Here is a 17,086-nt window from a genome sequence, read left to right on the forward strand (position 1 = left end):
AATACTGGTTAACTGCAAGCAGCAGCTTTTATTTCACTTTTGGAGCATAAATATGTCCTTTTTTCCCTAGATCACACAACATTTTAATGCAAAATCCCCTAGACCTGTCACTGAAATCTCTAACTGCTGCTTAAAATCTTTATTTTAGTAGAAAAAGTTCAGTTTGTTTCCAGTTACACAAAAAATTAATCCCAATTTATATTCATAGTACAGCATCTACAGATATATCTAGAACAGATTTTAAATATATGGCTGCTTATTATACTCAGAAGGGGAAGTATTCAATAGCCGGACTTGTTTCTGTCATTACTTTACTAATGAAAATTACTAATAATTGTGGTTAATATAATATCCTGAATGCTGCTCTTTTTGCTGACATATTAGAAGCTCAGTTTGAGTAGGGAGGCCCTTATATTTATTCTATTCATCCTATGATGTCTGTAAGATGTATGGTGTCAAGAGTCAGACTTCTCAGTTCCATACTTGCGCTGCCTTTGGCTGGGATGGAGTAAATTTTCTCTTTAAATTACCAGCAGCTGGTATGGTGCTTTTGTTTTGAACTTGTGACAAAAAAGTCTTCATATTTTTGTTAATGCTGAACAGTGCTTACACAGCCTCAACCTCTTTTCTTTTTCACATACTGCCCCCCACAGCCAGTAGGGGTCAATCCACAACACTTCAAATGCTGGCGAAGAAACCAAACCACAAAAATGAATTGTCCAGGCAGCGAAATTTAGCTTTCCACAATGTCCATACTGTTCTCCAGTGGAAACGAAGAGATGCTAATGGTTGACATTTTTTCTCTGTTCCTCTTACCTTGGGGATTGTTTGGATCACGGTTCAGAACTGCATAGCGAGGAAGTAGAATGCCTTCAGCTTTAAGAATACCATAGACTTCTCTTCTAGAAAAAAAGAACAAATACTGCACAATAAGCCAGCAAATCCTGTTAATATTTGTGGATTACAATCCACGAACAAAGGAGGAGAAAAATAAACACAATTTTTTAAAAAAATCACATAGGATAAAGTTACATATATAATACTCTATTTAGTAATACAATGCTTTAGAGGTCATTGACACAGCTGTACCTTTGTAGTGATCTCTTGAACATCAATAAAAATACACTTTGCAATGCCAGTCCTTTCCTCTCTGACAGTGCAACAGACATTTGCACAAAACAATTGTCTTGTTAAAGGAGATCTGCAGCTGTTCATTTTAAATTTATACAGAACAGTAACTGAAGGCTTCCAGAATAGTAAGTGTGCTCACTGTTCAGAAAGCTCCAGTGTTTATGTATTTTGCTCGCTATTGTTTTATTTATGTTTGCTATGTATGACCTCAGCTCCAAAAGAAAATCTGCTTTCACTAACCACATGACTTTTGAGTACCAACAACTTAAGTATCATCTTTACAGAAAAAAATACTCTGAATCACATGAGTTCTACAATTATCTGAGCTTGTACAGCTGCTATACATACCTATCCTATATGTATTTTAAGAGTTTAAATTTTTTTATTTGCTAAGCTTTAGAAAACTGTATCACCAAATTTCTAACCTGGTCAGTCTTCAGACAGATCAGTGTAAAAACAGCAAAACAAAAAACATATCTGAAGATTAGTAAGTGTAACATTCACTGTAATTTTATTTAAATTACTGTACAATCATGGAATCAGAGGATGGTTTGAATTAGAAGAGATGTTAAAAATCATCTAGTTCCAAACCCTCCACTATGGGTGGGGACAATACACTGGAACTGCTGCTATGCAATAACAAGAAATTTTCACAGTCTCTGACAAAAATGGTTTGATTTAAAAGGTGATAAGTGTTATTTACCTGTCCTGTATGTGATACTGCATATTCAAGTCATTGATTATGAATGGATTCCTGAGTTTTGCATAAGCTACTGCTTTGTCCAGTGGGAACCCTAAAATGTTTATTAAGAAAAACAAATTAAAATTACAAGACACATTACCAGTAAATAGTCTGGAACCTTTGCATTAGATGACTATTTCCACTGGCTTTAAATGTACTTACCAGCGGGGCAGCTATTCTTGTATCCTGTCAGAAAGGGCTTTCTCAAGCAATGTAAACAGTACAGTTTAAAAAACTTACACTTTAAAAGTAATTTGTATTATATTAAAGAAGACAAAAGAACCACTTCCTAGGAAAACCCAAAAAAACTGCAAGACAGAAAACATAAAAGGGCTTTCAAAATTTTTAAATTATTTCAAAGAAATAATTTAGATGTCACAAGTATTTATGGTATTATTACAAGATTTACCTTTAGAGTGAAAAGAAATGAGACAGTCACATAAAGGCCAATTTTCTACTGGCTCATTCAAAATAACATCCTCTTCAAATATCACCACAGTTATATACTTAAACATGGAGAGGCGTTCAAGAATTTCCTTCATTGGTTTGGACTTTGATTTCTTAGCCATTGAACAAATCCCCACTGCAATTTGTCTTTCTGGTGGCTGGAAAGGAGGTGGGGAGAAGGGAAAAATAATTATTACGTGCTCTCAAAACACAAAAGAGTTTTAGCAGCACAATACTAGAGCAGGTATTTTCTCTTAAAATTCAAGTGCTAACTTTAATTTAATTTTTATTCAGGTAAATTGCTAGCAGATAACAAAATGCAGCATAACAGCATATCACACTGCATCTTCACAAAAAAATGTCCCAGGAGTGAAACTATTTAACAGCTCTATATTACTTTTTGTGAGTATTGTTACCAGAACAAACAGATATGATCAAAAGCTAAGTCATGAGTGTCGAATCTGAACAAAATCATACTTATGGCTTACTCTGAAATTAACTGGTAATTGATTTTTCAATTATGTCATTTTTTTTATGTCTAAATAACAGTCACAAGGCTTCTCATCATCTAATATTGTAAGTGAATTATGAAAAGGAAAACTAGAAAACAAGAAACTACTTTTGTAGATTTCTGAACTATTTAGTGCATAAACAGTTTCACTTTTTTTTGTATACTCTATATTTACTTTCACAATGAACTTTCAATATTTTTTTTCTGTCAACAGTATTTCTAAAAGCAACACCAACCTACTGTGCTCTATGAAGAAACCCAAAAACCCCACAGAGCAATTCTTTAATTCAACTTAATGCTTTTTGAAAACCTAGTCAGCTACCTTCCCTTGCCAAAACAGACTCACTGAATTGAGCTACCTCAGCTAATTTTGCACTGCTACTCTAGATTCCCAAGTTATTTTTAATCGTGGGAAGTGCTTTAGTAATGCTGTCTTGCATTTAGGCTTTTTAGATGTATTTACAATTAGAGAAAATTTAATCTATTCCATAAAGTGCAATGTTGCAAAAAGATCAACAAAGAGTTAAAAAAATTACATGACTCATGTATAATAAAATTAAGAGTTTGTCTTAAGCAAGCTAAAAACCAATAAGCACAGTGCTCAAATAAAATTCAGAACACTCTATAAAGATAATAAACTAAGGTATAATTTAAGATTAACTTATTATGCACTTTCAAAATACCAAGATAAGAAAGAACAAAAAAAAATTTAAAAAAAAATTCATTATGAAGCAATGGACAGTACACAGAAGAGAAATTCCCAATAGTTTTTTTGCTTCCAGCTAACCAAATAAATAAAACAGAAGCTTATGCCATATCAAGTACATTCCCAGAACCCAAATCAAGTCTGCAAATCATGCACATCAACCTCAGTTGCCCTGAAACTCTCTAAAATCAAGCACATCTACTTCACATTTCAAGGTATACTTAATTTTCTAGCATCCCTCTTTTCCAAACATTACTGACAGATCATTATCTTATCAATATCATATCGAATATGATTTCTCAATTTGGAACACCATTTCAGTACTAGACTTACGTGAGCTAATGCCATTTTTAAAAAATAATTAAATACTGAAAAACATTTTGAAAAAAAATTTTTTTAAACCACTTCTGAAAAAAATTTGGAAATCAAAAATAATGTTCTAGAACAAAGCATAGTAAACAAAGGTCCCTACAGTACTTACAGAGTCATACTCTTCCTCCTCTTCTTCCCCATGGTCATAGAAGTGTTCGTAATCTGTAGATCTGGCTGAATCCAGTAATCCTTCTCCATCCTCTCCACCCACAAAGAATCTGGGAGGATCATTCTCTGTTGCATTAACAGACATGGTTACAAGACCTATAGAAATCTATGTAAAAATTGCAGGCACTCTGGCAGGTGAGATCCTGGGCATGTTTCCTACTCACTCAGGAACACCAAAGCTCCTGCTCTTTGATATTGCTTGTGCAGTGCTGCCACTATGATTGCGTTGTTTACCAGGCACTGTTTAACTTGTTATCATCTGCTCATTACTCATTAGAATTGCTGCTTCAAGAAACCAACAATGTGCTGCTTTTTCCCTGAGATGGTGTGACTTTTTAACCTACAAGAAATAGAGGAGAAAAAAAAAAAAAAAAGACACACTTGATTAGGGGAGATAAAATAAACTCTTCTCATTTAGGAAAAAGTGTTTGGACAATTATGTACCTCTGAGCAAAGCATCAGAAAGAAAACAGTGTGCGCCACACAGAGTCTACTTTTAGAGGTATATTTAAACATGGGGAATAGTTTCAAAATTATTATCAAACTACCGATGCATAAATTTTAGAAATAGACAATGTGACTCAGAAATAAAAGCTGGCAAATGCATTTTTTTCTTAGCTTAAGAAGGCTTAAGTGGAGAGTATATCTTTTACATGAGAAATACGACAAAAATATTCTCCAATATTGACATTATTTTACTCACTATCCATGTTATCAACTGTTTTTTTCCACAGAAGTTTTGCAACCAAATGGCAATGGCAAACAGGCAGTAGTTCTAATAAAAAACATAAAGCCACCATTAGGACTGTCAAAAAAAAACCCTAGTCTTAAAACTTGATTGAATCTTTCCTACGAGAACAAAATGTATGTGACAGCTTGCAACAGTGTTGCCTTATTTTCACTCCGAAAAATTAGAAATTACAGAGATGGACACTAGCACTGCCTTCCAAAATAAGGACTTCTAACTACTGATGTAGCCGTGAACACATATTATACCCTTTTAACTGTCATGTGAAAATAAAATATTGGCAAAATAACTTCTACACAGAAACAGACCCACAGATCAGTCATCTGTTGTTTTTGCAAGGTAACTGATGCTGTGAGACGTATATGGCTTTATAAGAGTCATTATAATGCATCACCACTTCTTAGAAAATTAACAAGCAGTTACTTCTTTAGAAGCTCGTCTGATCCAATGGGTTAAATGGTTTATTTGCAGGTCATTACGCAAGTGCTATTCAACAATGATGTCTCAGCAGAACTGAATTTGTTTTTAAATATTAGTCAAAATGACTTTGGCTGTCCTATGAACTAAGTGAAGCAATAGTAAATTCCCAGTGGTGATAAACCGTTCAGCTTCCTGTCTAGGGGAGGGTAAGCAAGGCAAAAGTTGCCCAGAAAGGATTTGTTCTAATTAAGAGGCTGTGGATCAATAATACCGTTTTGGTTTTGGAGACAAATTTCAGGAGACAACACCCTGGAATGAACGTCTCATCTAAAGAGAAAAGGCCCTTCAGTTAACTCCTATTTCTTCTGCCAATGAGAGAAATTGATACTGTAATAAAAGGAATTGATTCCTGCTAACTAAATTGTAACTGTTATTAAAGTTATTATTACAAGCAATCAAAAGAATCAGTATTACAAGACAGATACACTCTGTAATACATAACATAAATAAATTTGTGCTAAAGTTATAATCTTGTCTGATAAAATTCCTAGCGTATTTCCAGGAAACCTTCTCTGACGAGATTATAGTGATATGCAGCAAGGCCAACATGAATATGCGTCTGTAGGGAGCATGCTTTCTAGAAACCTCTGTCTGGTAAGATTGTAACTCATGAATGTTCATCTGGAAGAAGTGTATTTCCAAGAAACCTGACAAGATTACAACATATACACCCAAAACAACATGAATATTTGTCTACAAGGAGTGTATTCCAAGAGACCCCCAAAAAGCCTGAAAACATATAAAAAGCACCTAGGGGCAGTTGAAGTTCGTGAAGCATGGTGAAGCAGTGCTAGAGAGCCCTTCCCTGCCTCATCTGATGCTGTTTGCCTGGTACAGCATCGAACTGAATTTTGCTTATGGCTTCTCACAATTGTATTTTTTAATAAATTCTTTTCTATTAATCAAATTTGCTACTCATTTATAACACACCCCTTTACAGATGTCACATGTTAAAACTGAGGTACAGGATGTGGTTTGGAAGACAAGTGGTGTCCCAAGACGAAAACAGCCTTGAGATGGACAAAATTAGAACCACTTTAGGCATTGGGCCTAAAAATCAGTAAATATAAGACTAATTAGTAGACTTACATAACAACGCTTAGTACGCACACACAAACCTGTAAGGTTATCCAAAGGACAAAGAGGAAGAGAAGCCTTTGCCAAAAGACCACCAAAAGAAGACTGAAGACCCCCTAACAACAAGTGAAGCATGTGCTGTGAAGAACAGTGATGTAAAATCAGAAAAATCGGAAATAGGAGGAAACTTACAGGAAACAGTAATGAATATGTATAAGCACACAGTGTATAAGTTTAGCTTGAAGTGCCTTGTTTTGTACGTGAGGCAGGGTGGGAAGCCTCTGTACCCCGGTCTGTTTCGGATGTGAGGTGGGGTGAGAAGCCCTCCCCGTACCCCAGTCCGTTTTGCTTATGCTTTAATCACACTTAATTACTGGCAAATTATATATAAATTGTAATTTTTACTAAATTGTATTCTATTACTAAACTGTATCCTTTTATACCAAATTACTATTCAATTTACTAAATTGTATTCATTTTTAATTAAACTGTTATTAACTCAAGGGACCTAGCTGCCAAAATTCTAATTTCATTTATAACAGTATCAGCAGGTGAAAGTGAAAAAAAAAACCCAAAACACCTGCTTATTACAACAAAAAACCAAACCAAAACAAACAAACAAAAAAAGCAGGAGGATGCCTGTAAGGCACAGAAAAAGACTGAATAAATGCTAGATATGAATTCCCAGAAACCTAGCCTCCATACACCCAGACATCCACCAACAGCAGTGAAAAAAAAAACTCAGAAAAATGCCGGGGAAAAAAAAAATACACAGGCTGATCGTGTGGCCCAGAAAACAAAATGACAGCTGGACCCTTTTGTCTCTGGGAACGGGAAGAGAAGATCACACAGCAGCCCGGAGCAGAGCAGGTGGGAAAACTGTTGAATTTCTGGCGTGAGTCTCCTTCTCGCAGCAGACGAAGTTTGTGGATTTTGATGTCCTTTCTCATATTGGTTCAGCTCCTCTGAGGCCTCGGGCTCAGGGCGGTCCTGCCGGCTCCCCGGACAGGCCGAAAACAAAACCAAGCCAAACCGAAAACAGTTCAAGGGAGCAAAAATGCAAAAAGCCGCTGAGACGATTCCCGATACAGCTTCCAGGCTAGGGGTAGGCAAAGGGAAAAAAAACAGCCTTGCTTCAAGCTCGCAAAAAAACCAATCCAACAAAAAGAACGATGCAAGGTCCCCGGTCCACGCTGTCAGGAGTACCCGCAGAGATTGAACAGAGCCCGCGCCCAGCGTTCCCGGGCTCTAACCTCCGCCCCTGGTTCCTCTTACTGCAGACATTTCTGGGCATAAAGCAGATGATTAGGGAATAAAGTATCATCATAAAATCACCCCAAGGCATATACAGAAACATCGGATCCAGAAGTTGAAACTGAACTCTGAGCATAAGGATCCTGGGCTCACGGAAGAGAATTAAAAAGATTTATTTCTTAAAATTATTTGCTACGTACCCGTTGTCCTTCAATTCTGATTACAAAAAAATTACTTTCCCTTAGAATGTGAAACTGCAGCTGTTTGCCTTTCATGCAATAAGAACAAGATGAAATTTCAAACACCTAATTCATCTAATCTTAACAAAAGTCAGAAATTGGGTGTTCAGGTAAATTAATCCTGTTTATGACACGATAAAGAAAGAGAGCTTCCCAAATCCTATTTCTAGCAAGCTTCAGAAAGGCAGAGATTATTGCCAAAATATACTGGCAACTAACACAGAATTTTATAAAGGTATTAAAACCAAAAAAGGCCCCTGATAAAGCCAAAAAATGAAGTTTGTCTTGTATCACCCATTACCCAAAATACGTACATTGGTAATCAGTTTCTTAACAGCTTTCTAAAACTGAAGATTTTCTCATAATGAAGGAAGAACAACAACTTGAAACATTCAAATAAATTGAAGGTCTTAAAACAAGACTTAGGCTTCTTTCCCCTACCTATTCCTGCAGTATACTTTGTGAGAGCAGCAGAAGTGATGAAGTTTGGGTACAATTGGTGACTGGTTATTTCATGGGGATATCCAGCATTAACTAAGTCTCTCTAGCCCAAAAGGATTACTTCTCAAAGCAAGTAAAACCCACACAAATAGCCTGAAGGGAAAGAGCATTATACTTGTCTACAAATGGCAGACAGATACAACCTGACACACTTCCCCAACAGACGTATCTGAAAACTCATTGTTCTGCTACCTTCCCCATTCAAGAATCTGGAGACTGTTGGTGTTACGTGTGGCAAGTACATTGCAATAGGGCTTCATCTGCAGAAAAGACTTTGAACAGCCACATAGCTCGCTTGGAATTAACAGATTATTTTCTCCAAGATTAACAATGTTCATCCATTTGAAGGCAAATGAATAACTAGATTGCCACTCCATGCTACTTTCACTAGACCCCAGAGCTTTCATACTGTTTGTGAAAGTAACACCGAAGGCTACGGATCAGAAAAGGATACTGATGTTTTTCAGGCTTATAAACTACTGCATGAACTCACTGAATTGCATATAAAGTGGCATTCTGACTGCTGATGGTTGCCAGTTTATCTCCCTGACAGCAGATACTGTAAACTACTGTCATTACCATAAATTTGTGTCGGGATATATTAAAAAAATTACCTAATTTTTAGAATTAATGCTTTCAGAGATGGGAATTAAAATTCTTATCCCACAAATGGTACAGTAAAAATTGAGCTATTCCCTTCTTTCTTGTCATATGTGAAATAAAAATAAAGCAAGAAAAGAGACAAGCAAAGAGAAATACGAATTGACTGGAACTACAGTGAACAACTTACTCAAGTCCTCCCAAACACCATCTACAGTTATCTGACATCAATAATACAGTAAGATCATGCTTGAGTAAACACATGGTTCTCTAGCTGTATGCCAAGGAGAAATAATAAATGGCAAAGCAAGAAGATGGTGCTGTCTTCCTGCTTTAGAAATACTATTAGTGCTGATGGAAGAAGCTTCCAGTACACAGTGCCCTATGCAGAATTCCATCTTGCTGCCCCTTGAGCATGTAAGAGTCTTCCCAGCACCATTTTTCTGTATTAAGAAGTCAACAGCAGCAGCAACAGCAATATAAGGGGCAGAGATACTTTATGTTTAGATCTTGCCCTTGGTACATGAGCATAAGGTCACTGGACAGTGAATGTTAGACAATTATGTACTCATCTCAGCCATGAATGACTGCACTGTAAGCAAGACAAAACCCAAAGCTTTGTGTTGGAATATACACTGACCTAATTTCCAAAGAGTCAATAACGTCCAGACAACCACCTCCCACTGTGCTACGACCTCTCCAGGTAAAATTAACTAGACTATGTTCTGTTTAAACATCACCTGTTACACAAGACTTTTCTTCCACAGTTTATAGATCAAAAAAAATCTTCACTTTTGAGAAATGTACTGGTGTTCTTAAAAATATTTTCAACCAAATGTGTCACCTGTCTGCAACACGGTATGTCTTGGCCAAAAGCACAAAGCACCGCCCCCCCCGCCCCCCCCCCCCCAAAAGTAAAATCCCAAGAAACAATATTATAAATATATAAAATCAGAGATTTTTGATAGTCTGTGCTCTGCATTCTAAGTTCTGTATTTACTCCAGTGGCACTCTACAGATTTTTCTTCTAATAGAACATCTCTCAATTTCCACAAGAATATTCTAAAGGAATTCCAAAGCATGCTCTGAAAGAATAAGCCAAAACCTCATCCTCACTGTGTTAACAGATATATCCACTGTTTTCCTGTCCCAATTCCTCATGTTTCAGCAGCTCAGGAATTCAGCACTGGTGTTTCTCATATTTACTTAGACCATAATAAAGATTACTATCCCAGTAACTGTCAGCAACAAGTCAGCTCAACACAGCAGCAGTGGTCTGAGCAGTCATGAAAAAGGGAAAAGGGGCTCTAAGTTTTAACACTCACATTTTGAATACTAATAAGAACATATACAACTCCTGTACAAACAGAAGTATTTCACCTGATTTTTTCTTCTGTCTCTGCAGCCATCAGAAGAACAAATAAACACTTTCTATACTGCACACCAATGGAAACTAATGGAACAAAACTGTAGTAAAAGTATAGTGAAAGTGCTTCTTATCTGTTACCTCAAGAAAAAAAAATGCATGCACACCATGCATTCAATAGTTACAAAATATTTTTAAATTACCAACCACTCAGGAAAACAACTTTTAAAAATGCCATTATATCAAAGCAGTGACATTTACATTGTGGAATTTATCAAACAAATAACAAAGAATCATAAGTAGTGCTCATCTGTCACAGGATTCTGCTCATCTGTTACGTGACTGTTCACATATATATACATACTACTAACAAAATAGACCACTGCCCTGTGCTCTACCTCCATATTGCTCCTTTTAAAGTTTCATTTTTTACTGCTGTAGGCATATTCCAACTGCATCCCTTACCAGCTTCCAGCAATTTAAATTATTTCATTAAAACACATTAAAATAATGTTAATAGCAATTATTCAGATAGTCTCGAGTTGACAAAAGGTTTTCAATATCTTCCTGCTAGAACCCCTATAGCTAATATTTTCACTAACAGTACATTTAACAGCAAAAATGTTTGACTGACTCCTGCTGAGGCATTTCATCCATTTTAAAACTCCAATTCTGCAATATAACTTATGGTGTAACAAACCACCAAAGACAGACAGTTTGTTGGGTTGCTGGTGATGCAAGAAAGAAAGCATGAAAAGGAAACAAGGTGGAAGCAGATGACAGACAGGAAGAAGACATGACCAGTGGAGTCTGACAGCTGAGAGCATGGCAATCCCAAGAGATCTCTGTGCATGTGTGACACCTTTCTACAGATGATGCAAAAAAAGTTGATAATACTTCAAACTTAAATGTGGGACTTTAGAACTACTAACAAGAACCCATATTCAATAATAGCATTTTTTCAGGTCTGACAAACTATCAGGAAGGGAGAAGAGACAGGACAGTCAAAAGGCAGAAAAAGAGGGGAAGGATGCCAAACACAGAAGCTGCTGAAGACAATGCTGTCAGTAAACCATACCTGACTTATTGCTGCACCTTACACAGCAAGAGATACGTATTCTCTCCAATTTAAAACTCTACACAATTTAAACACAAAATTTCTCCTGGGTCATGTAATCAATAATAAAAAAAATAACATTTACATACAGATGTTGTTCTGTTCCACCATGCATCCTATGAGATGCTGAGCAGTAGCTGTCAGGATATTACTGAGATGGACAAAATCTAATAAAAATTTATTGAGCAGCTCTATCCCAATATCTCTTAATCACAAAGTACATTATAGTTGCTTCCTGATTATACTTTTACACAATAACAAAACCTCAAACCCGAACAACCTAAACAAACCAACCAAACTCCAACAATGAAAAGAAACAAATCAACACAAAGAAATAAATCAAACAATAATCACAGAATATTCAAGGGGATATAAGGGTTTCAGGTAAGTACTGGAATTTATAATGTCCAAGTATAGTACATGAAGCTGAGAAAAACCTTCAGCTCTCTTCATCAAAAACAAACTTCAACAACCTTATGAAGTTTATCATCACCTTCAGTAATTCAGCTCTGCTCAGTAACAGTAAGCAAGAAACTCCACTGATGTGCAAAATAACAGACAAGAAATAGGCTAAAAGAGGGTAGCAAAGAAAAAAGATTATTATTAAAGAGACTACATCACACAGCTTTACAAGAACTAAGTCATCTGCTCCAATATTGCACCAAATACTGAGCTTAAAACACTGAGCTCTAGATTTCATAATATGCTAACATATTCCCTAATCATGACAAGAAACTCCCAGAAAAGATGAAAATTAGCCTTTATTTGTTGCTTTTAGCCAGACACTGATACTGCCTACAAGCCAAGCACAGCTCTCAGACTGCCACATGAAAAGACATAATCTATGCAAATGACAACTATGCACATGCTGTCATGCCTTTCTGTCTGTAGGAACACTGCAGATATTTTTTACAATGTTCCAGAAGCATCGCTATTTAGCAATTAGGCTAATAGCAGCATTACTCCACCAGAAAAATTGCAGCAGTTCCCATTCCAAAAGAGACTATGCACCTTCCAGTTTCACTGTACTGAAACCTGAAAAAACCTTCTTAAGACTAAAAGGAGTCTTCCTTGCCAGGTAAGTGCCTGCACTGGGTTTACCCAGTCAGGTTCTGGCAGTGAGTGGGCTGCAGAGGTGGCTTCTCTAAGAGACACCAGAAGCTGTCCACGTGTCAGACAGGACCAGTTCCAGTCAGCTCCAAGATGGACCTGCTACTGCCCAAAGCTGAGCCCCTCAGCCATGCTGCTGATGCCTCTGCTATAGGTATTTAGGAAAGGGTAAAAATTACTGCACAGCAGCTGAGAAGGGTGAAAGTAACTGAGAGAAACAACTCTGCAGACCTCAAAATCATTCAGAAAGGACATGCAGGAAGTGCTCCAGGCACTAATAGATTCCCCAACAGCCCACTGTAAAGCAGGCTGTGCTCCTGTAGGCCCACAGAAGTCCACAGTGGACCTGAGATCCACCAGCAGACCATAGGGAACCACAGGGAACCTTGGAGGAGGTGGATGTACCCTGAAGGAAGATGTAACCCACAGAGAGTCTATGTGCACTTGCAGGAGCTGTGGCACATGGAGCAGACACATGGACAGAAGTGTGTAGAGGAAGCCCAGTCCTCTGATAGGCCTCCTCTCTGGAAATCTGTCCCCCAAGGTAAGACAAAACTACTTAGTCATGGTGACTAAACTGTGGACCCCTTCCTGCTTCGGGACCCCATGTTATCTCCCTGTTAACTATTGGTCATCTTATCCCAGTCTCAGACCATTGGTCCCTTTCCCAATTCTCCCCTTCCCTATAAAAACCCCAGCTTTTGCCCAGTTCAGGGGAAGATTGTCACTGGCTCCTTTCGCTGAAGCCTGCCAATAAAGGACTCCACAGAACGCTACACTGTCTCCTGTCTCTTGTCTGTGCATCAGCTGGGGTAACCCATGAGCAGAGGTGAGCTGAGCTGAGCTGATCACAAGAGCAGAAATCACTTCTAAAAGAGCTGATCACGTGAAGCTTCAGGCCACGCTCCTAATGGTTACCTCTGGCTGGAAACTGCCTCAGACTCCCTGGATGGCTGCTCCTTCCAGGACCCCTATCTGGGATAGCTGATGGCAGAGCTGGGGGTCAGACAGACCCCCAGTCCCAGCCTCAAAGAAATGCTGTTCCATCCAAAGAGGACGGAGCCCTCTTTTACTTAGGGGATCATAGTCAGTGCTCAAGCAGTTCTTTATGGACAAATAAAATAATATATTAGAAAAGCTATGTAAAAAATGTGTCATTGTATAGTAAAGCATAACAGAATGGTTTTGGTTCAGAGGCACCCAAAAGATGACCTGGTTACAAACCCCTGCCATGGGCAGGGAATGTTCCACTAGACCAAATTGCTCCAAGCTTGATCCACCCTGGCCTTGAAGATATCCAGGGATGGGGCATCCACTTCTCTGGATAACCTGTGCCAGTGCCTCCACACCCTCTTAGTAAAGAACTTCTGCATAATATTTAATTTAAATCTCTCCTTCCTAATCTTACAAGTCATTCACCCTGGTCCTATCATGCCTTTGTAAATAGTCCCTCTCCAGCTTTCTTGTAGTCAATCTCCCTTTAGTTACTTAAGGGAGATTGACTACAAGAACTTTAATTAAGGTGGTCATAGAAGGCCACTAAATTTGTCAAATTTGCCATAGTGAAGTCACACTGCCTGTCATCCATCATCTTCTTATTTTCCAAGTATCCCAGGAGGATCTCCTCCATGATTCTGCTTAATAAGTACCTGGTGGCCAGTGAATGTGTTTTCTGGGGAAAAAAAAACTACAGCACAGCTACCCGCACTCCATCTTCAGCAGTAATGTAAACTTGCAGATGCTTTTACCCAATGTTTTTCAGCTTGGTGGTTAGTACACACTTCCAACTAATAGAAAATAGGGAGCTGAAACCTCTGATACAGAAGGTAGTATATGTCCTGTTCCATTCAATTGTTCTAATCACTAAGTTACCATAATCCAACTTCACATTCTTCATCCACCACTAAGTGGGTTTTTGTCAGTTTTTTTTTTTTCCTTTGGTTTGATGTAGGTTGTTTTGTTTTGTTTTGGGATTTTTTTTCTTAAGGTGGCCTCTGGATTGCTTTTTACAGGAAAGGGCTTGCTGATCTGTATTCCAGGCAGAAGACAGGTCCTTAGTCTGCCAAATCTTTCCAATGAGACACTTCCACACACCCACTCTCAAACATCAGGAATCTAGAAATACCTGCCTTACTGGCATTTTCTACTCTGCTCAGGAATACCTAACATTTCTCAAAATTCTGTATATCTAGGCTAGCTAACAAGCCTCAGCTGCCTAAATATTTTTCTGGGGACCCTTATTATTTTCCAAGAATAATGGATGTGTGTACCAAAGTAATGTTTGTAACAAAAGTAATATTCAGTCTTATCCTCTGTATTACAATATCTTAGGGGACAGGAAACTGAGAAGAGTTTTGCCATGCCATGTAAGTCAGGAGTCTGTTAAGAGGCCAGCTTTGCAGCAAGGAAATACATGCCTTCTAAGTTGCTAAAGAAAAAGATTTCTAGTCTTAAAGCACAACTGTTCCAGTTTTCAAAGAATAATTACTTGGCTGATTTCCCCATGTCTGCTTTCTCCCACAGCAATTATATAGTTAGTTAGGCAAAGTATTTTCAGCAATTTTGAATCATCAAACCTAAAGTAAAATAACTTAATAAATAACTTAATAATAAAGTGGGTCTTTTCCTGACCAAGTTCTTTGCTGGCAGAACTTATTTTTCTGTAACAGTTCACTAGCAGAAGAAGAGTGAGTTTTCAGCACTGTAAAACTCTGAGTTTTATTTACATATATTGCAGTGTCACAGGCATATTTCAACTCTCAGTTTTAAATTGCAAAATAAAACATTCCCTTAGCAGAAGCGTTAAAACAGCCTTAGAAGTCTAGAAAAACCCGTCTGGTAAATATCATTCTCCTACCTTCCAGACAGAAAGGCAGTGTTATTTTAAACTAGCAAACTACACAAACTGACATCTGGCATGTGTTTAAGTGTCTCCTGCACAGCCACAGAATAGGTAAACCTTCACATTCATTAACCTCCAAGTTCCTTTCTAAATCAAACTCTATCAAATACATCACATAAAGTAATTTATATTTGAAACAAGTTTGAATGTTTCAGGAAGGCTGGCTTCCAAAATTTTAAAGATCCCACTCACAGATGTCAAAACAGCTTCTCCACATTCTCACAAAGAATTTTAATGCAACTTTGTAGAGATGAGAGGTTTTAAAAAAAAAATCTGTACCCAAGCTCATTTGGCTGAGCCTCTGGAGGCCCAATCTGTTCTAATCACAACTGCCAGAAGGTTCGAACTTTCTTCCATAGAAAGAATCAGACAACCAAGACAAGCCAATCAGTGTAAAAATTCGAATTTCTCACATATTGACCTATAAGAGGCATACTACATCACCACATACCACAAAAAAAAAAAAAAAAAGGTTTACATAGCAAGAAATGTTTTGGTACTGCTTGTTCACCTAGACAAAGATGAATTCAATAAGAATTACGGTACTCCAAGTAAAAAAAAAAACAAGCTTGCCTTGTTAATTAGAGCACTAAGATGATACAGAAGGGATGCAGAAAAGATAGAAATATACAGGCTAAACAGATAGAGGGAAACAGCCCTTAAAAAGACCAATAGAACAATACAGAAACACTGCTACGAACAGCTGTGAAGGGTATGCCAGCATTAGAAGTAGTTTGTATGAGAAAGAAAACTACTTATTTCCTTGTGGTTGTGATACTGATATCCCCAAAGCTTCCTGCTTTTGACTAACTACAGAGAAACAATAGAAGTACAAAACCTCCAGCATTTTCAAAGCTAACCAATATTCTATAAACTTCCCAAGTTCTGGAAAACACCACGAAAACAAAAATAAATGCTACACGGGACATGCAATCTTTACAGCTCTCTCATCTCTGCTCCCGACGTGTAGTTTTGGGGCTGCTGGTGATATTTTTTTTTTTACCCTATTTTGATTACACACAGCAGTCTCCTTTGCTCCAGCTTATTTTATACTGAATTTATCATCAGTTCTTGCGATGTTAACAGGGTGTTCCAAACGCAAAGCTCCAAGAGATACTCTACCACTTCCCTCTCCCTCCCCGTTTAAGCACACACCACCTTTCACCCCGTGCTCACCTGTACCAAAACGCATCACCTGACACTGACAGCACCGCACGCTACAACCCCACACAGCCCGCGTCCAGCACAGCCGCTGCTTCAGCGAAACCCCGTCCGAGAGCAGAACGACCCAGAGACAAAGCGCTGACAGCGCACATGGGCCATGCCCGCCGCAGCAGCAGCACGAGGAACAGGCGGGGGAGCGCGCCGCGGGGCTCTGCCCAACGCGCGCTCCGATGCGGGGCCGGTTCCCGCCGCACCGCCCGCGCTCCCCACCCACAGCCACACCGCTTCTCACGGGAACTCCTACTTGCCTCAGCCACCGCGCTGCTTTCCTGCGTCCCGGCCGCGCCAGGGACGGAAAGGCAGAAAAGCCAGGCAAGAAAAGAGGGAGCAGCCGCCCCCCCCTGCGTGCGGCGGCCCCGCAGTCCCCACAGGAGGCGGTGCCGCCCCTGCC

General features: G+C 38.5%; 1 protein-coding gene across 17 annotated transcripts in view; it reads right to left on the reverse strand.

Annotated features, from left to right (window-relative positions):
- PPIP5K2 (diphosphoinositol pentakisphosphate kinase 2) overlaps window positions 1-17,086 on the reverse strand; it is a 52,338-nt gene that overhangs the window by 34,969 nt on the left and 283 nt on the right. For 6 of the 17 annotated variants that reach the window (XR_015772388.1, XM_014261471.2, XM_014261468.2 and 3 more), the window contains exons 1-5: window positions 16,648-16,870; window positions 4,019-4,417; window positions 2,283-2,478; window positions 1,835-1,925; window positions 817-902 (exon numbers count right to left, since the gene is read on the reverse strand). Coding sequence is in view for 16 of the 17 variants with exons in the window: in XM_014261471.2 (XP_014116946.1) it covers window positions 817-902; window positions 1,835-1,925; window positions 2,283-2,478; window positions 4,019-4,162 (517 nt within the window). In the remaining variant the exon portion in view is untranslated. Of the gene's footprint in view, window positions 1-816; window positions 903-1,834; window positions 1,926-2,282; window positions 2,479-4,018; window positions 4,418-4,780; window positions 4,853-16,647; window positions 16,872-16,943; window positions 17,074-17,086 lie in introns of those variants that run through there. The other 11 variants (XM_014261469.2, XM_014261464.2, XM_088054170.1 and 8 more) reach the window with 7 other exon arrangements.

Source organism: Pseudopodoces humilis, chromosome 4 (genome assembly GCF_049639895.1).
Source record: "Pseudopodoces humilis isolate 2021_Gansu_Grassland_sample_001 chromosome 4, ASM4963989v1, whole genome shotgun sequence".
NCBI lineage: Eukaryota > Metazoa > Chordata > Aves > Passeriformes > Paridae > Pseudopodoces > Pseudopodoces humilis.